The sequence below is a fragment of the Bipolaris zeicola genome, assembly GCF_000523435.1.
Source record: "Bipolaris zeicola 26-R-13 unplaced genomic scaffold scaffold_8, whole genome shotgun sequence".
Taxonomy (NCBI): Eukaryota; Fungi; Ascomycota; class Dothideomycetes; order Pleosporales; family Pleosporaceae; genus Bipolaris; species Bipolaris zeicola.
This window is the reverse complement of record NW_006912057.1, coordinates 27,378-46,572: the sequence shown is the minus strand read 5'-3', so window position 1 is coordinate 46,572 and position 19,195 is coordinate 27,378. Positions and strand designations below refer to the sequence as shown.

Here is a 19,195-nt window from a genome sequence, read left to right as displayed (position 1 = left end):
CTCACTAAACCTTACTGTTTTTAATATAGACATCACCTGCTGAAGAATGCCGTAAAATGTCGCCTTCCTATCTCTTGTTCCACTCTGAACGTTGGACAACTAATTATCTGCTCATACCACATGACTTCGAATCGAGTCGAAAAAAAATCTAGCTATGACGATTATCCGTAATAGGAATTCTAGAACGCGGCGCCTACCGTGACGGGAGCATACTGGACTAGCGGTGCGGAGATCATGCAATGTATCATCCCACGGCTTTCAAGCCGTCACAGGGGTTCACCCACACCAGCAGCGCGGCATGGCTGCAACCGTTCCGCCGACGGATGGCATTCCCGTTCGGATATACATCCACTTCCCCCAGCCATTCGTTTCATTCCTTCTACCTCAAGGGGAATAAGGATCCAGTGCCCGCCCTGCAGCCACCGGAAGGCGAAACGCTCCCCCACGCGAGGTTACACAACCGAGTCAGGAGCAAAGAGCCTCGTGTATGCAATGTGATACAACACACCCAATTCACAATTCCTCCGCTCACCGACTGACTCTTTTGTGTCGGCAAGGCTGCATCGGGATTTTTGTGACCATGAAACGTGCTGATTACGCCACGTCTGCGTGAAGCATGGACAGGGAACGAGATTACACGCATGTCTCTAGTTCAACACTGATATCCGAATCATCTCTGAGATTCCGATTTGGTTCTAGCATACAAAACACTGCACACATATACTGTAACATACGCTTGAAGCAATTCATTGCCACCGCCATTTCTACTGCCCAAAGAAGCAAACCAACACTCAATACAGGAGACAACACCTCCACTAGTACACCTTAATCAAGCGCTAACAGACCCAAAGTAGGTAAATGTGGACATCACATACATGAACTCTTCCCCATCTTCATTTTCAAATTAGAAAAAAATCAGCGTAACATACTGCCTACATCACAATGTGACCCTCCTTCCTCTTGCAAAAATCCACAAGATAAGGAATCGCAAAATCCATCTCCACCAACGCATACACCCTATCTGCATACCCAAAAAAGAAAACGCGATTGAATCAAGATCCTAACCCCACACCAAAAAGCGTGTCTAGAATCTTGAACCAAAACAATAAAATAGATCAACATGCTCAGTTTCTCACACACTTCAAATTAGAACTATCCCAATATCACTCTACTGACGCTCTCTTTTCCATCCCCCCCCCCACACACACACTCTGCTTTTTTTTCCGGCCAAAACCTCCCACGCCAAAACCCCCCACGGCAACTTTAAACTCCCATACCAAGCCACAAAAAACGGTACGGCACGGTACGGCACGGCACGAAACGGGAAAAACCAAAAAATCAAGCGAAGAAAAGACAAGGTGAAAAATAGAAGGAAGGAAGGGAGCTAACAAAGAGTCTTTTTTTCTCTTTCCCGCTTCCGCTTCCGCCTCCCCGCGGATGACGTTCGGTTAGCAAGGTTGCATGCATGCATGCAGTCAACGATAGAAAAACAAAAGACGGATACGCCGCGGAATGCGAATATGAATTCTACGTACATACAATTACACCTTTCATTCCATTATACAAGCTTTTCTTTTTCCCTTTTTAATGCTAGTATACTACATCATCCCCAGTCCACTCTTCCTTCCCAAACACCATTCATAAATTAAAATCCCTTACAGCGAAGCCTGTGAAATATCCAGCGCATTAAGCAGCCCCGCCTCCTTAACAAGTTCGTAGAACAATCCCTTACTCTTCACAAGTTCAGCAGGGGAATCAAATTCCTTAACTTCACCCTTATCAAGTACGATAATGCGGTCGCTGTCAAGAATAGTGTTGATACGGTGCGCAATGGTGATGATGGTGCGGTTGCTAAACATAGGGGCGCGGAGGGTGCTTTGGAGCATGGCGTCTGTTTCGACATCGACGGCGGCGGTTGCTTCATCGAGGACGAGGATGTTAGTGGGGGTGAGCAGTGCACGGGCGAGCGAGACGAGTTGGCGTTGGCCGGCAGAGAAGTTGGAACCGCCTTCGTTGACGGTGGCGTCCAGCTTACCGGGCATCGAGGCAATGTGGTCCTTAAGGCGGGCATGTTCTGGAATAATTGTTAGTTATTGTATCTGTATCGAGTGTAGAGGAACATACCTAGGACGCTCCAAAGCTCGGTATCATCGTGTACATGCCCAGGGTCCAGGTTATCGCGTACAGTGCCTTCAAAGAGCGCGGCATCTTGAGGGATGATAGCCAAACGTCGACGAAGATCCAAGAGTCCAATGGTGCTTGTGTTGAGATTGTCAATGCTTACGAAGCCCTCTGTGGGTTCAATGATACGGAACAGCGCAAGGGTAAGTGAACTCTTGCCAGCGCCAGTACGCCCAACAACACCAATCTTTTCCTTTGGCTTGATGGAGAGGTTGACATTCTTCAGCACAAGATCTAGACCAGGTCGGTACCTAGTGCTGTAGTTGTTGAAAGCAACAGCGCCTTGTGCTGGCCAGCTGATTGGTGGTCTATTCTTGGAGATAATTTCGGGCGCTTCGCTGGGCAATGCGGCATATTCAAGCACACGTTCCACAGAGACAATGTTGGTCTCCACCTCAACGGTCTGCCGGACGATCCAGTTGAGACTTTGTGTAATCTGGAGCGCATAGGACATGGCCAGACCGACCCAACCAGCGTCAAGTCCGCTGTGGCTCGAGACGGAAATAATGGCGAAACCCGCAGCAGCCAGGATGATAACCGAACCAAGAAACTCCAGGCGAACTGCAAGCCATCGATTGGCACTGATGGAAGGGTAGTATGCGCGTAGATTAGCGTCGACACGCCATTCATTCTCCATCTCGAAACGCTTCTGCTGGCCGTAGGCGCGGATCGTACTCATGCCACTCAAGCTCTCTTGGAAGTGTGCATAAATCGGGCTTCGGCTGACACTGTCAAGTCGCTTCAACTCGCGGGATGTGCGTAGGTAATATCGCTGAATGTAGAGATAAAGCGCTCCAAGAGGCAAAATCAGAGCCACGAAGGCTGGTGTTGACCATGAGATAACAACAAGGGTAAACCCGGCTACATCGGTCAGTCAAGTGTTACACACCGGGTTGGATGCGGGGTGGCTGCATACCTCGGGCAGAATTAACGAAGAGCATGTTGAACGTTCGGCTACAAGCGTACGTTAGACAACCTGCTGCAAGTACGTTAGGGAATGGGAAGCGACTTACGCTAGCACCTCGTCTACTCTGTATATGTCACTGGTTCGTGAAGTTAGCAAATGTCGGCATATACACTAGAGCCGAAGACGAGTCCTCCGCGGAATCCTTCAACGAACAGTTCATGGGGAAACATAGGCCGATTCACTGAGACAGTCCCTAGTAAGAATGACGACTTACCTTGAGAAGCGGTTAAGGATGCGTCCTGCAGGCGTTGTCTCGAAAAAGCTCATCGGCGAGCGGAATATCGCGAAAGCCATCCGCTCATGTAGCTTACGACTAGCCTACACGGGGTGTCAGTGAACGCAAGCCAAGCTAGCCCAGTAAGCAGATACACACCTCAATCGAGCAGAAGATCCATAAAATGAGGGTCTGTACTACCACGAGTGCAGCTGACCCTACACCAAACGAGAAGTAGATGCCGATATATCGTCCCACATCAGGGTTTCCACCATACCGCTGATTGACATCTGACCAATGCTTGAGCCACACGTTTGCACCTGTATCGCAGCGTTAGCGTTGAACTGCAAAAAATGCGAAAGCGACAATCCAATGCCGCACCAAACGGAGACGCCAGTGATTCCAGCCCCTTCGCGACCTTTGAACATACCAATGGAAGTGGTCTGGGCCCCAAGAAGGAGCATCAGATAGATACCGACAGCTACAAGATTACTCGTCTTTGCGTACTCGCCATAAACGGACCATTTGACTTTGCCTTGCTCCTGGAATTCCTTTGTTTGCTTGCTCTTCAACGGCGCACCCTCTTCATCAGTAACCTTACCACGAGGTCCCTTGAAGCTTGCAGTACTGGCACGACGGAGGGTGTTGAAGCTTGACTTGCGGGCTGTGCCACCTCCGACTCTCAAAGGAGCAAGATGCGCACCGCCTTCTTGAGCTGCTTCGGCTTCGGCTTGATCTTCCTCGTCGTCCTCACCAGGGGGAGTACCACCATACACGGTGCTCTCGGCGTCGCTCATGATGCTATCTGACATACGGGTGCTATCATCTTCTCCTTGGTCTTCGTTCTGGGATGTCTTGATTAGTTGGGCAATTTCACCCTTCATTGCCATCAGTTGACCGTAGCTACCCCTCTCAAGAATTCTACCCTCACGCAACAGCAAGATCATTTCAGCTTCCATAAGTACGGGGATGGAGTTGGTCGCGAGAATTCTAGTCTTCCCTGCGAGCAACCCTTTAGGTCCGAGCACGTTGTTGATGAGATGTCTTGCTACATGTTGATCGACGGCCGATAGACAATCGTCAAGCAAGTAGATATCTGCGCGGGCATAAACAGCACGAGCCAAGGTGAGACGAGCCTTTTGTCCGCCGGACAAGGAAATACCGCGTTCGCCAACTTCGGTCTGGTCGCCATCAGGCAGAGATGCAAAGTCATCGCGTAAGGCACAAGCGTTAACAGTCTTCTCGTAGAATTGAGGATCCCAACGGTGACCGAAGACAATGTTCTCTCTGACAGACGCATTCATGACCCAAGCCGACTGAGGTACATAGGCTGTCTTTCCCCTTAGCACAACCTCTCCATGAATCTTCCACAAATCACCAAGTACGGCTTGGAGAAGCGAAGACTTGCCCGCACCAACGCGACCAACAATGCACGTGAGCTCGCCCTTGTGCGCAGCAAAGTTGATGTCATGCAAAGTCCGGCGTTCAGCGTTCTTGTCCCAAGTGAAGCTAGCATCACGAATGCGGACCGACTCATCTCCCAACTCAGTCACTGCATCCTCGCGGATAACGGCATCCTCTTGTAACTCGTCGGCAGTCAAAAAGCCAGTAATACGACTCACCGCAACGCTAGCCTCGACAATGGCGGTAATGACCATGGGGAGAATAGCCAACGGGAAGGTAAGAAGGTTGAAGAGTGTAAGCGCAGGGAATACAATATCGGTTGTCAGGGCACGGTTTTGCGTGAGGACAAAAACACCGAAGGTGGAGCAAGACACGAGGAAGGGAGTAGTAGACCACGTGAAGGTCGAGAAGGCCTGAGTGGCGCCAATCTTACGGAGGGTCTTGAGTTCTTGGTCGTTTCGGATGGTGTTCAACCGGCTAGCGAAGGCGGTAGTCCAGGCGTAGAGCTTGATAGACTTCATGTTGTTGAGAATCTCCGAAATCAGCTTCGTACGCGAATCCTTGTTCTTCATTTGCTCTTTCTGCAATGTCTTCATCCATCGTGCGATTACTCCGTTGACGGGAATCATGACGAACATGGCAGCCACTCCTGCGAAGCAGCTTACACCAAGCAACTGATATAGCGAGAGCATGCACAACACAATCTGGAAGGGAGCAGACCATAGCTGCTGACCGTACTGCGCGAGATCCTGAAGACGCTGTGTGTCCACAGCCATATAGTTGACGATGTCTCCAGTAGACTTCGCCGCTCGGCCTTCGTTGGACAGACGGGTCGACTTTGCGTAGATGGCAGCAGTAAGAGAGGACTTGATGCGCATGCCAGTTTCGAACGCGCGTTGGAAGTATTGATGGAGACAGGCTGTCTGTGAGACTGACACAGCGAACATGGCAATCGCAATAGCAGCACCACGAATGACAGGCTGGGGATTTTCAGTGCGGTATGAGGCCACAAAGGTAATGAGCAGCCTGAGTAGCTGGGGCTGAACAAAGTTCAAAACGTCACTTATAGTCTTGATGAGGGCTCCTCGGAAGTATGGACCACCGAAAGAACGGAACAGGGCAATCCAGAGCGATGGGTGCTTCTTGGACATCTCGTACTCCCAGGCCTTTTCAAAGGTGGATGCAGTGTGCCGAGTCGAGTCGCGCTTTCGCAGATTCCACAGATCATCCTGAGTAAGGAAAGTCTGGTAACCCCTCTTCATCAGCGGTGTCATCCAACCAAAGGTCAAGACCGAGAAGATGTCGGCGTATTCGTATGGACATTCATCCTCATCCCCGAGCATATCATAATCGCTCATGCGCTTCGGCACCAGCCATTCCAGGACAAAGGAGAGGGCCGCCAGTCCAACACTAGTGCAGAAGACTGCAAAGTATGCCACATGTTCGCGGTGGATTTGTTGCGAAATGAGCGAGCGGAGCTTGACGGCGTAAGCGATGAGGAGGAGAAGCCAGTAGAAAAGCACGACACCGTTTGGATTGCGCGATCTCCAATGTTCGATATGTTGGATGTGGAAGATGACAATGAGGGAGAGAATGGTCAGGACGGTGGTCCAGAAGCGAAAGTCGCCTGCCCAGACGTGTTTGTAGTATTCGATCTGAAGGGCTGCCTGAGTAGCGGTTGTGCCAATAAGAGCTCCAATAGTCGTCTGTTGGAACGATGGGTGTCAGCACCTGTCAAACAAAAACATGACGTAGATATTGACAAAATGTGAAGCATACCAATTTCGCGTAAAAGTGCCAGTTGCGCTTCACCGGTTGCGGTGAGCAATGCCTATATAGATACCATAACGCGCCGGCTCCTCCCAAAACACCAAACACGGCTACGCCAGCTATCCAGACATCGAGAAAACACGGCGTGAAGTCGTATCGGATCGGGCTGATTGGGCCCCAACCCTCAGGATTACCGCATAATGGCTGTCGGTCAAGCCTCGAGGCCGTCAGGTAGCCATGCGCAAGCCGTGCAGCGGGGAGAAAGGGCGTCTGTTGTTGTTGCACCTGCATCGATTGGGTCGTGTGAGTGTGCTGATTGCCTTACTCTGGTGTGGCAGAGTCGAGGCAGATCAAGACGTCCAAAGGCGGCGAGGATTCCGGGGTTGAAGGCAGACGCGGCGCGAGCTGCACATTTGACATGGAAGCTCGGACCAGCTACATGATATAATCATTCCCAGTTAGCCCCGCTAACGCCGCGGCCGCTTAGACACGAGCTGCTCCTGTAGTTCATTGGCCTTTGAACAACGCTTCTGCTTCGTTCTACATGTATCTATACGGAAAAACCATGTGCCAAGTGCTGCAAGACTTTGGCTACGTTTCTATGCCGTGTATCTCTGGTCTAGGAGGACGTCAGCACTCGGATGCCTAGCAAGACTCACCGAACCCGTGGGCCGGCTGCCGACGGAGCATCGGGTTCCCGCATCCGCGTCCGTATCAATTCAACACCAGGTCACGTGCTCTACATTGGGATACAAGCATGCATGTGCCGATGTTGTACCAAGTCGTATCAAGACGAGCATTTGCATCTATGCTGAATATGTCTCTAGGCACCACGAAAGATCGTCATTTTAGAATCAATTCACCAGGATGAGATTGATCCCATCTATTAATGAACGGCTATCGATAGGTTAATCACACCAATCACAAGCCTGCCAAATAATATCCTCCCAAGACCAAAACTCACATGGAACAGAACGCCAATATTGCTTATGTCTCAATCCACTTCCCGTGTCTTAATCAAAAAAATAAATAATAGAATCTTAATCAATCTATAACGCATCAACAACCCATTTCTAAACATCGCTAAACATACATACATGCATCTAATATCTACCAATACTTACTACTATTAACTATAACATTTCTTAAAAACATGGGTATCACACATAAAACTCTCTTCACCTCTCACCCGCCTGCTCCTTCTTAGCATCCCGCTCCTCCATCAGTCTCACCAGCTCCTTAAACTTCTTCCTCACGACATTCGGTCCTTCAGCCCAAAACTTGCCATGCAACGCATGCACCCCGCCATCGACATCGCGCTGATTCGCGAAATTCGAACTCCACTTCCAATCCAGCTCGCGCCACGGCATGGGCCCGTCGCGCCGGAAAACATAGTTGAGCATGTCCTGTTCCATAAAGGTTGTGGGGAAGCGACGCTCAATCTGCATCACATCCATGAGGTGGTCGTACATTTCCTGTTGTGGCGCAACCATGAAGAAGCCGCCGTTGGCGTAGTTGGTTTGTACGGGTGGCACGAAGTGGTCGAAGCCGCCTTGTCCGCCGTTCTCGGAGCGCCCGGCGAAGAGCCATTGTTTAGGTAGTGGACCCTCGTCTTGTTTGATTTCCTTCTCGCGTATGAAGAGTGTGGGGGTGAGCTGCGTGACGATGGGCTCGCGGAAGATTTCGTCCATGCGGTGCATGATCATGTAGTCGGCGTCCATGTAGAGGATGCGCGAGTACTGTGTTTGCTCGAAGACGCGCAGCTTGGTGAATTGTTCGGACCATCGCGGCTCGGAGGTATGGATCCATGATGGTAATGGCACGTCTTCGAGCGGAATGACAGTTGCGCCGTCTTTGCGGAGGATCTCGCGTTTCGATTCGGGTAGCTTGGTGCCGCAGAGGACAACAATGCCAATGTCGGGGTTTTGGATACGCGTCTCAGGGACCTGCAATAGCTGATACGTAAGCATCCGGGTCAAGTTGAAGTAGGTGTCGTCGTTGGCTTGGCCGGTCAGGAAAGTCGCAATCGCAAGTGTCGGATTGCCGTGCGAAGAAGCCGGTGAAGTTGTAGCGCCGTTCCATTCCGGAGATGAACTTGAAGAATCGCTTTCTTCCTTCCCAAGCGCTGTATCGCTGCTTCCAAACAGTGGCCAGTCCGCCGAAGTGATGTGCTGTACATTGCCACTATTGAACACCAGAAATGCCGCATAGAACAGGCCGATGGCTATGCACACGTAAGCAATCCATATCCTATCTTTGATCAACATTGTTGCTCGAGTATCGTATCAGCGAAAAGTTGAAGGTTATAACAGAAGATTAATTCAAGTCATTCAAAATCTGTTCCACGCGGCCGCTCGTATTACTGAGTAGTAAGCGTCAGCGATGACCCACTTCCGTCATGAGCCTGGAGGGATACCGCTGCAAGAGCTCTTCAAAGTTTGAGAAACCACAGGGTATTTTGGAAATCCGCTCAACGGATTGAGTGCAAAAGTCTCGCTTGCTAATGATTGCATCGGCTCTGCCATTTTGATAGAATTATCATGGCTCTTTGAGGCTTCATATCGTGATACCATGGCTTCACCCCACTAAAGTTCGTATCGCGCCCTCAAATGGCCGGTCGAAGATAACGTTACGAAGGCGTTTATGTACATATTTGGGTACGCTCATGGACATGGCTTGTTTCCGTACCACTCTGATCATCACAAGTTGTCACCTGGGGTTAGTGCTTAGCAGTGGCGTGGCTGTGTCCGTACCCAAACCTCAGTAGTAGGGTTGCCCGCACTTCTGAATGCGTGTTAATTCATAAATAGCGCGAAACAAACTCCCGCAATACGATCGAATCGGATTGGGCGGTCCTTTATCGAGAACAGTTGCAACACTATGGTGCTCTCGCAATAATGGCGAGGAGGAACAGAGAACAACGGAGAAAGGAGCAGTTGTCCTCAAATCTCAACACGGGCCACATTCGGCGTTTTTAATGCCGATCGTTCGTAAATAACACGGTCTGCTGGCTTCGAGAAAATCTTTATCAATTCATACAACTATCTTCAAGTGTCTAATTATAAAGGTAGTATGCCTTGAACAACTTTTACACACGACAAGTATCTCTAGATATTTGCACTTTCTAGGTTGCTGAATATTCCCTCGTGCATCCGCACATTAGGTGGAAATGGTTCTCGTATTCAAGGTATCTGAATTACAATTATAGCCGGCTCTATTATTGGCAAAAGATCGATGACATCAATTGCTCCTAGATGAAATAAGCGCCTGGATAGTGGTAAAGGCTGAATGCAGAACGGCCACTGCAAACATCAGTTCAGCCCTAGCTTCGGATGGTTAGGAGATCCATCGTTGGTCCCGCTAGCTTCCCTCTCAAAGCTATTTATAGCTAGGCTAGTAGAGTAAACAAAACTATCTTTTCTGCTCGTAAACGGCTGGCTTTAGCTACTCAAGCGAGTATATAGAAAAATTCAAGGTGATGGCCCAGTGTTGGGAATAGTCATCGTTGTCTTTTTACGGGTCTTGAGTGTGTCACACTCGGAGCCGGAGTGGGGTCCTCGTCGATGACTTCAAGTTTTGTCGACTCAAATGTAGTCACCAGATCGTAAACATCCGTGCCTTTGACTGCCGGCAAAAAAGTCTTGTTGTCGACATCCTTTGGTGTAGTCGTATTTGAAGCAACCTTTTTTAGTGGTTTGGGTTTCTTTGAAGATCGGTCTTTACTACTGTTGGTGGGATCGAATCCAAGAAACAATGCTTTGGGCTGTGAATGAAGTGCTGAATCGAATGGAGACTCAGTCGCGGGTTTCGGCAATGAGATCGAAGTTATGCTGCTGCTGTCGCTGCTGAAGTGATATTTCGTTGGCCATGGTAATCCAAATATCTCGCCACCTTTGGCATTCTTCTTGATCTCTGGCCTTCGTACAACCTGTCCTGATTTCTGAGTTTCATCCTTGGGTTTACTGTTAAAAAGGCTGCTTGTATTTTCCTGGGTTCTGGGTCTTAGACTAGGCGATTTTGCGTTCCCGTTATGAGTTTTGGACGAAGGTGCCTTTGGGACATCCGCTCCATTGGTGGTGTCTGACCCAGATAGGCCAGGCAAAGGGGGTTGGAGAATAACTTGGGGACTCTCCCGGGTACTTCCGGACTTGATATCCAATTTCTTGGTATTAGGCGTGGGTACGTCGAGGTCTGCAGAACTCTGTGCATCGATGTGTCCACTTTTGTGAACATTCTTAGCGACTTGAGAGATGGCCATCTGCAGTCTTGGCTTCAAAAGGCGTGAGGACCATGTGTGCATATTTCTGATGATAGCACGCAATGATGCAACTCCCCACGTCAATTCTATTGATGTTGACCAGATACAGACCATACGCTACTAAGTGTCAGTGTTAGGCAAGAATTGAGATGAGCTTCGCTGACCTGTATTGGGATTGCAAATTCTTTTGACTTATCCTGGTATGCAAGCCAAACCTTCACAACAGGACCGACACATGTGAAGGCAATAACAGGAGGCGACTGTAAAGAGCAGCTATCTGAGGCCTTGTTGAATAATTGTGCCTGGAGATCGAGAGCAGCAGAGGCGGCATTGGCTGCTCGGCGAAAACACCTTTCTTCAGCAACGTCATCGGTATCTCGAACATCTTTCTCGACTTCCACGATGGCCCAAGGAAAGCACAGTCGGGAGGAGTTCTTCCATCTCTTCCCACTAGAAAGTATTGCTTCTTTCTTGAGCTTAGTTGTTGGCGCACACGCTATACTCTGCTCTACAAGTTTCATCAAAGATTGAAGTGAGAATGATTGAGCAAGCTCGTCTCGCGCAAATCCTTTCATGCTGCTTGTTGTTGAAGTCTGGATTGGAAACCCGTACGTCAAATCCGGCCTAGGCTGTCCACGTTTGGGCGCCCAAAGACTTGATTTCACGAAGTTGTCAAAATTACTCCATGACAAATTTTCAGAGCTATGGCTGGATGTTAGTTTTTTTCGATGAAGAACGAGGGGGCAGCAACTTACACCAACCAGTCATCTAATGCGGAGCTTACCAGATGTCAGTTTGTGACAATCAAGTTGATATACAGAATGAGTTACATCCAAGGAGAGGAGGAAACCGTACCTGAATCCTGATTGCTGAAGTGCCTCATCACTGAATGGTATGAATATTTTACTCTTCCAAAACGTCATCCATTCCTCTGCCGAGTCGCCCGCTATCTTTCGTGCACTCTCTGCAATGTTTTCGCAATCTTTGAGGGTTTCGAACGACTTTGACTGGCCTTGTATGCGCTCGTGATGTTTGACATGAACGAAAGCCTTTTCAGGGGGGCAAAGACACCAGCGTGGACCGATGTACACATCGCCATACGCAACCTGCTCTTTCTCAAGTACCTTTTTGCAGTCATCCGGTAGCATCTCTTCCATAAACAAAAGTCCCTCACGTACTGCATCCACGTGGTCCGGCAAATTTCGGGAAGCTTTTTGTGTGTCTGCATGATTGGCCTGGTGGACATTTGGTTTGTAGTAAATGTTGTGGAGTCTGAGATCCGCTCTACTGAGATCTGCCCTGCTGATATCTCTGCCCATGGTAGAATGTGAATATAAGAGTATCGAAGTGATCTTGTGAGATGTATATGTGAGAATTGATGATTATTTGCTTTTTACCTATCTTTGGTTTGAGATACTGCAATCTCCGCTCCCAACGGCTAGTGTGCATTGTTCAGGGGCTAGGCACTGACCATGAGATCGCACGTGACTTTCCGCTGTGAACCGACGCCTGTTGCGACGTTGGTGCGCAGTATTTGGCCAGTCAACAGGAAAAGTACACTGCGTCGCAATCGTTCTTTACACTCTCACGCTCCATTGTGCAACACTGCTGCGATCACGTACCGTGCACTCAGCTTGCCTCATGTCTACCAAGTTGTCACCCTCGAGCGCTAATCCAAAGATAGGTTGTAACACAGAGCTTTTGGTAGTACCTATTATGGCTCACTGCGCGTGGCTTGTTTGAGCACCCCGTTTTGGAGTCGCGCAGCTGAAATGACATTTATTAGAACTCACAAGATCCTCACGAATTTTGTCCAGGTTAGAAGAGATGATCTTGTCACCCTCTACTTGAAGGCATGACGCATTAACAATCCCTTCATTGATAGTCAGACATACGACGAGAATCAGCGACATACCCAGTGTAGAAGATTAGGTTGCTTGACGGTGAGGTATGTGATTAACTCATACAGTATGTTGGAGAATGACATGGTTGCTACACCCATTGGGCCAATGTGTGCACGTGAAAGTGGAGAGTGTCAGTCTTCAGTCTCTGTTCTGGAAATGCACTGAGCTACGAGGGTCTCCAATTATACTGGAAGCTCAGTCTTAGCTGTCGCTAATGATAGGTTCTTATAGATATATTGGAAGATTGCTGTTCCATGGGGAAAGCTCGCTGTGGCAACTGCATCTCGTGTTTTCGCGGGATACCGTGGTTTGGTGGGCTGGCCTTCGTACCAATGGATTATGTTAACTATTAGTGCTTAAGCCTGCCCAGGGTCTGTTCGGCTGCGCGTTTTGCGGTTGCGTTTTTGATACCTATTCGGGCAGCGCTTTGACAAGGATTAGCCGCACATGTCGCCACTCGTCCGCCTCTCAACTTCCAAGCGACCACTAAGACACATGGAACCGCCAGAGCACTCTCTCGATTACAAGTATGATCCTAGATGCATACCATAACCGTTCTAACACTATACTAGTCCGCTCCAGCTTTTTGCTGATGAGATATCGCTGCCTGACAACTCGGTAGACAAGTTCCCGAACAAGATTGGACCTAGAATTATCTTCCTCCCTGACACGAAACAAGTCCTTAAGGTCGGCTATGGCATAAAAAGCTTAGAAGCAGAAGCGATGCGCCTTTTGGCTTCACGAACGTCCGTACCTGTCCCTAGAGTCGATCGTGTTGGCCAAAGAGGAGACTCTGGGTACATATTGATGTCGCAGGTAGAGGGACAGCCCTTGGCAGAGGTATGGACATCTCTGCCACCAGATACCCAGGCTTCCATAATTCAACACCTGCGAGGCTACATCCACGAGTGGAGAACTCTTCAAGAAGATTATTACGGTGCGCTGGGTCACCAACCCTGCCAAGATATCTTCTTCAAGCACTTTCCAATGCGTAATGGACCTAAGATCGATTATGGTCCGTACAGAACTCGGAGTGAGTACAACGCCGGGCTTAAGGACGCCTTGCAAATGTCAAGACCGCCTGGGGTCTCCGACCAAAGAGATGATGCTTTGATACACAAGATCGAAAGCCTCAACGAGCCCACGATTGTTTTTACGCATGGTGACCTTCACCGTGATAATATTCTAGTAAAGGATGGAAAGATTTCTGGTATTCTCGATTGGGGTTCGTCAGGGTACAGCATCAAGGACAGGGAATATTACGAAGCACGGTCAAGAGCAAGAAATCAGGAATGGAAAGCAGCTCTTGATTTAGTATTTAGTGGGGAAATCGACATGGCCGCGTATTTAATTTTGGAGCAACTTGACAAGGAGCTTGTAGTATACAGCGGATCTTGAGCCACTCGAGCACTGTGTTTTTCCTCAAGGGAATCCGCTTTTACTATCTTCTATTGGCAACTCATCTACCCCCTACAGATTGTGCAAGGTTTGTTGCCGTTTTCCCCACAAGTCCGCTGACCCACTCAGAAGTCCCTGGAGGAACCAGTTCCTCAGCTTCGAGAGCAATGATACAGTTCACTGTCCAATCTTGACACCGGTCTCTACCGTTCCTTGGGGCCGGCTCTTTGCTGATGATGGAATAGGCTTGCGCATATTGAGTGGCGGAGATAGTAACGACCTGGAAACGGCCCTCGGAACTTGGGCTGAGGACAGTTACGCCATCGCGTCGGTCGAGTTGGTACCATAGACGATCACGGTCTATGAGCGACACCTGCAATAGATTGCCTCTGTCTGCCCCGGCATGGTGAAACACAAATGACCAATGGCAACGGTTATTGGGATCGTCGCCTTCCCCGCACACAACGATTGAGAGCGTGTATGTAGCCATCCTTGTAGCTATTAACATAGAACTCAAACAATCGAGTTGTCAACTTACTTTTTACAGGAGATATTATGAGCGAGTTGATGATGCAGCTGCAATTTTCTAATCAGGCTGATATTTACATTCCCATTTTTAAATGGAAGCGAGTCTTTTCTATCTTACAATCTTTCCAAACGCTTCATATCCATATCCGGCTTACTTCCACACTGAATAGATATACAGGGCTCCGACTAGGAATGGCGCTTCCCGATGCAATACAATTGGACCGGTGTGACTGATTGATTTAGCTGTGACGAAGCGTATCGCTTTACTACATCGTATGAGGCTTTTATAACTAGGGGACTGGGTATGCAATTAGTTGGATGCTACTTCTGTTTCATGTCGCTGTGCCGTATTATTCGGTTACCGAACTTTGAGGAGGGGAAGGTGGCTGATCAGGTTACAGTGCGATGTAATATCCGGCTATGACGTATCGCTTACTTACGGAGCTTGAGCATAGATACTGTAACTAGTTGGATACGATTTAATATTGACAGGTTTGTAGCTATACAAAGGGAAAACATGCTAGTACTACTAATCTATCCTTTGACCTCATCGGCTGTCTGCTCTGCTCTTGGTCCATATGTCGACTTTCTGACGTTAGACAGGGCTTGTAAAAATACGCTTTGAATCCAAGGAAATTCTAGCTAATTTCTAAAGAAAACCCTTTGTCTATTCTTCTGCTTTTGTAGAAGATCCGGCCTGAAAACCATTGAGACTGTCCATCTTTCCTCCCTCGCGATACACGTTATTTTTTCGCCTTACTCACCGCCTTACGAATGACGAGGTATGGAAACCGGCAAGTCGCGACTACCCCATGTTTGGTCCTGCACTGCTCGCGCTAAGGTGAATGTGGCGGGGTCTTGTATGCATACGGACTGATGCGGGACAAGGCATTCGGTTGAGGCGGGGTAGCAATGAGCCACTAGTACGTTGACAACTTTGTTGATCAGCCATAGCAGAATAGTTCATAGGGCGGAACAGTCAACTGGAAGAATACCAACTAGCAGATCTTCTCTATGATCCCGGCTATTTGCATGCCAAGAGCTCGTCATGTGACATTCTTTATCTCTCGATCTGGACGCTTATACCTGGAATGTCTCCTCGAGCAGACACTTCACAATGGCCGCCCGCAATCAATCATGGCTTCACCTGTTATTGGTATTATGCTCAATTCTAGCAAGTGTCGCGGCAAAAACATCGAAGCTGAGATACATTATGTATCTGACCGGGTACACTACTTCCTGAGAGATTCTGTGTCTCAACGTAGGCAACTGACTGCTTCCAGACAACACAATGTCGTGCCCGAGTCGCCTTTGGTCGAAAACATGACCGAAGTGGCTCTCGCTTTCATGCGATCTGATACTTTTAATAACCCCACGCAAAGCGAATGGCCGATCTTCACTACCATAGATGAAGTCAGACCCAAGTTCGCCAACGGAACCATCATTCAAGTTGCCATTGGTGGATGGGGCGACATCGACGGCTTCTCAGCCGCAGCAAAGACGGAAGAAAGCCGCAAGCTCTTTGCAAAGAATGTTCGGGCCATGCTAGATACGACGGGTGCAGATGGTATGAAAAGCCCGGCAATTGAAGAGAAAGTGTCCGCTAACTGTACGCAGGCATCGACGTAGACTGGGAGTACGCAGGCGGCAACGGTGAAGACTACAAGCAACCCGGCCACCTCAACAGCGACAAAGCCTGGGAAATCAAAGCCTACCCCAAACTCCTCGCCGAGATCCGCGCTGCTGTTGGCCCCAGCAAAGCCATCACAGCAGCCGTTCCCGGCCTCCCACGTGACATGCTAGCCTTCACAGCCTCCACCATCCCCAGCATCATGGCCTCAGTCGATTACTTAAACATCATGACATACGATTTGTTTAACCGCCGCGACAACGTGACCAAACACCATACTGGCCTGCAACTCTCCCTCGAAGCCATAGACGCATACCTCGCCGCCGGCGTGCCGCCGGAAAAAGCAAATCTAGGACTAGCTTTCTATATCAAGTGGTACAAAACAGCCGCAAACTCTACTTGCAGCACCGATCCGATTGGATGCGCTACAGAGCTCATGGAAGACCCAGTCACAGGCGCTGATCTAGGTAAAGCTGGTGCGTTTTCCTGGCACGATACCGTTCCTCAAGAACTATCTGCATCGTTTAACCGCGCCATGGAAAAGGGTGTGTATGATGAGGTAGGTGGTGGGCACTACTACTGGGATGAGGAGGAGAGGCTGTTTTGGTCTTGGGACACACCTGATGCTATCAAACGTAAGATGCAGATCATCATGACGGAAAAAGGGCTGGGAGGCGTGTTTGCGTGGGGATTGGGTGAGGATGCGCCGAAATTTGAGCATTTGAAGGCGAGCAACGAGATGGTGGCTGCGCTGAATGAGGAGCGTGGAGAACAAAATGCGATAGGTCTTAAACATAGGAGCGAGCTGTAGTAAAGCTGTAGTGGGTATGAAGTGTGCACGGAGAGGCAGTAGCTAGATGAGAGAGCAAGGACAATGACACTGCCAAAAAGAATGGTTTTGGTTTTATAAACAACGTTACAAGAATATTTACAGAGAACATAGGGTGCTGTTCTAGAGGAAAGATGGGGTATTGAGCTCCACGTGCTGCGCGTAACATGCTAGCTTAGTTCTGTCCCTGCTTAGCCCTGAGCCATGCGACGAACTCCTTGATGGTGAACTCCTTGGGGAGAACAGCGTCAGAGCCGGATCCAGTACCGGCACCAGCGCCAGATCCAGCACCGGCAGCAGGAGCAGGAGCAGCGGAAGGAGCAGCGGAAGGAGTAGGAGTGGTGGAGATCACAGAAGTGGCGAAAGAAGATGGGGCGGCGCTGGGAGAAGCAGCGGGAGCCTGTCCACCGGTCTGGCCCTCCGGCTTGGTAGCAGCAGGAGTAGGAGAAGGAGTAGCAGCAGGAGCAGCAGAAGAAGGCTTAGCAACAGGTGTGTCAGGTGCAGCAGCAGATCCATCACCGATCTTGGTAGTCAGCTCTCCATCCTCAATATACACGCCGCTGAAGAACCAGTCCTCGGCACCAGCAGCGTCGGCGGCGCCCGGCAGTCTCAGGGTACCGATGTGGAAGTCAGCGCCGTTGGACTGGGTGCTAGCGGTGAATGGGCCAGCAGTCTTCTTGAGGTCGTCGCTGCCGGTGGAGTGCCAGAAGGTGACGGAGCCGCCGGAGAAGTCAATCTCGTAGGCGACGTTGTGCCACTCGTCGGGCTTGAGTTCGACGTCCCACTTGGAGACGCCGCCAACGTGCCACTGGAGCTTGGTGTTTGCGGAGCCCGAGGCGCCGTACTTGAGCTCCGTGAAGTGGGACTCGAAGAAGGCGATTTGGTGCTCATTGGTGGCTGTGGGCTTGTTCTCGGTCGAGGTCTTGATGGAGAAGTGGTAGAACTTCTTGCCCTGGTTGATGGCCGCCTTGGTCTGGGGGATGAGCTCAGTGCGCAGCATGGTCTGGCCATTCCACTTGGACGTCTCGTCAATGGTGATCTTGGCACCTTGCTTGGAGGCCTTGTCGGCGGGGTTCTTGAACGAAGGGTCGAGGTTGACGTAGTCGGTCACGGGGCCAGAACCGTGGATGTAGTATTGGTAGGAACCGACGGGGTTGGCGAAGGACCATTTTGACAGATCAGCGCTGGAGGTCATGTCGTTGAAGCGACCGTCCCAGACAATTTCTAGTAACACCGGATCAGTATATGGGCTTTGAGTTTCCCCATTTTTTGTTGGCCTTACCAGCCGAGGCAGCGCTGAGCAGCGCGCTCATGAGAGTAGCCTTTCCAAACATCTTGAGAATCTTGAGTATGTTGTTTAATCAAAAGTAAACAGAGACCAGCTGTAAGTGGGTTGTAGAGAGAATGTGAAATGAGTGTCTACTTGGGACGAAACGAAGGAATGAACGAATGAATGAATGACCTCAGTGAGCAATGGAAACAAAACAATACAACGAGAGGCACTCGAGTGTCATATAAGCAGTACCTCGACTCAGTTCAAGCTCATGCTTAGGCTTAGCCTGCCGTCTCGGCAGGATAAAGTGAACCGCAGAGTGGAATCGAAACGGCGGCATGACTACATGCAGTATCGCGCGCGCTATAGCTACTCGCATGAACAGCTTTGACAGGCCGACCGATGACATGACAGCTGTTTGGTAGTGCAAACGCCGGTATGAAACGTTCGCGCTCGAAGCACTAAACCGGAATCAGCGGAGATGGGATCCATCGCCGGCTTATCGGGGTATAGCGTGGGCGGGTCGATTGTGGGAAGGATTTATGAAACGCTCCCTGCTCATAGCAAATTGTTTCATGGTTATTAGCGAGCTTTATAGAAATTGTATATGCACTGAGGCGGAGATTACCTTTTGGTTTTTTTCTTTGCTTCTGCGCGGTGTTAAGACTCTTTGAACTAGTCAGTTTTCATGGATTCAATAGTCCTGACGTCCGAAAAAGGCGTCGAGGTGACATACACGGATGTTTTTTTTTGGATCTAGAGGAAGATCATGGTGAAATGAATGAGAGAAGTGGGTGCCGTCGCGTTTGGTGCCAGAGTGAACTAAGGCTAACATGATG

General features: G+C 49.5%; 7 protein-coding genes across 7 annotated transcripts; 2 read left to right on the top strand and 5 right to left on the bottom strand.

Moving 5' to 3' along the window:
* Positions 1–1,655: 1,655 nt before the first annotated feature.
* COCCADRAFT_83812 (uncharacterized protein) lies at positions 1,656–6,827 on the bottom strand (the record flags this gene model as incomplete). The annotated part of the gene is made up of 8 exons (XM_007709432.1): positions 1,656–2,074; positions 2,125–3,042; positions 3,098–3,135; positions 3,195–3,224; positions 3,363–3,466; positions 3,522–3,682; positions 3,793–6,472; positions 6,546–6,827. 8 exons carry the CDS (start codon positions 6,825–6,827, stop codon positions 1,656–1,658), a joined length of 4,632 nt encoding a protein of 1,543 aa, XP_007707622.1.
* Positions 6,828–7,714: 887 nt separating this feature from the next.
* COCCADRAFT_32736 (glycosyltransferase family 8 protein) lies at positions 7,715–8,803 on the bottom strand (the record flags this gene model as incomplete). The annotated part of the gene is made up of 1 exon (XM_007709399.1): positions 7,715–8,803. The coding sequence occupies one exon, from the start codon at positions 8,801–8,803 to the stop codon at positions 7,715–7,717; it is 1,089 nt and encodes a 362-aa protein (XP_007707589.1).
* A 1,232-nt stretch (positions 8,804–10,035) lies between these two features.
* Positions 10,036–12,113, bottom strand: COCCADRAFT_83979 (uncharacterized protein; the record flags this gene model as incomplete). Its single annotated transcript, XM_007709431.1, has 4 exons — positions 10,036–10,911; positions 10,959–11,496; positions 11,550–11,573; positions 11,650–12,113. The coding sequence occupies 4 exons, from the start codon at positions 12,111–12,113 to the stop codon at positions 10,036–10,038; spliced, it is 1,902 nt and encodes a 633-aa protein (XP_007707621.1).
* Positions 12,114–12,764: 651 nt separating this feature from the next.
* On the top strand, positions 12,765–14,096 carry COCCADRAFT_83792 (uncharacterized protein; the record flags this gene model as incomplete). The annotated part of the gene is made up of 2 exons (XM_007709430.1): positions 12,765–12,813; positions 13,321–14,096. 2 exons carry the CDS (start codon positions 12,765–12,767, stop codon positions 14,094–14,096), a joined length of 825 nt encoding a protein of 274 aa, XP_007707620.1.
* Positions 14,097–14,157: 61 nt separating this feature from the next.
* On the bottom strand, positions 14,158–14,586 carry COCCADRAFT_83994 (uncharacterized protein; the record flags this gene model as incomplete). Its single annotated transcript, XM_007709429.1, has 1 exon — positions 14,158–14,586. The coding sequence occupies one exon, from the start codon at positions 14,584–14,586 to the stop codon at positions 14,158–14,160; it is 429 nt and encodes a 142-aa protein (XP_007707619.1).
* Positions 14,587–15,741: 1,155 nt separating this feature from the next.
* On the top strand, positions 15,742–17,065 carry COCCADRAFT_83937 (glycoside hydrolase family 18 protein; the record flags this gene model as incomplete). Its single annotated transcript, XM_007709428.1, has 3 exons — positions 15,742–15,851; positions 15,908–16,191; positions 16,242–17,065. The coding sequence occupies 3 exons, from the start codon at positions 15,742–15,744 to the stop codon at positions 17,063–17,065; spliced, it is 1,218 nt and encodes a 405-aa protein (XP_007707618.1).
* Positions 17,066–17,258: 193 nt separating this feature from the next.
* COCCADRAFT_83889 (glycoside hydrolase family 131 protein) lies at positions 17,259–18,417 on the bottom strand (the record flags this gene model as incomplete). Its single annotated transcript, XM_007709427.1, has 2 exons — positions 17,259–18,307; positions 18,366–18,417. The coding sequence occupies 2 exons, from the start codon at positions 18,415–18,417 to the stop codon at positions 17,259–17,261; spliced, it is 1,101 nt and encodes a 366-aa protein (XP_007707617.1).
* Positions 18,418–19,195: the final 778 nt, after the last annotated feature.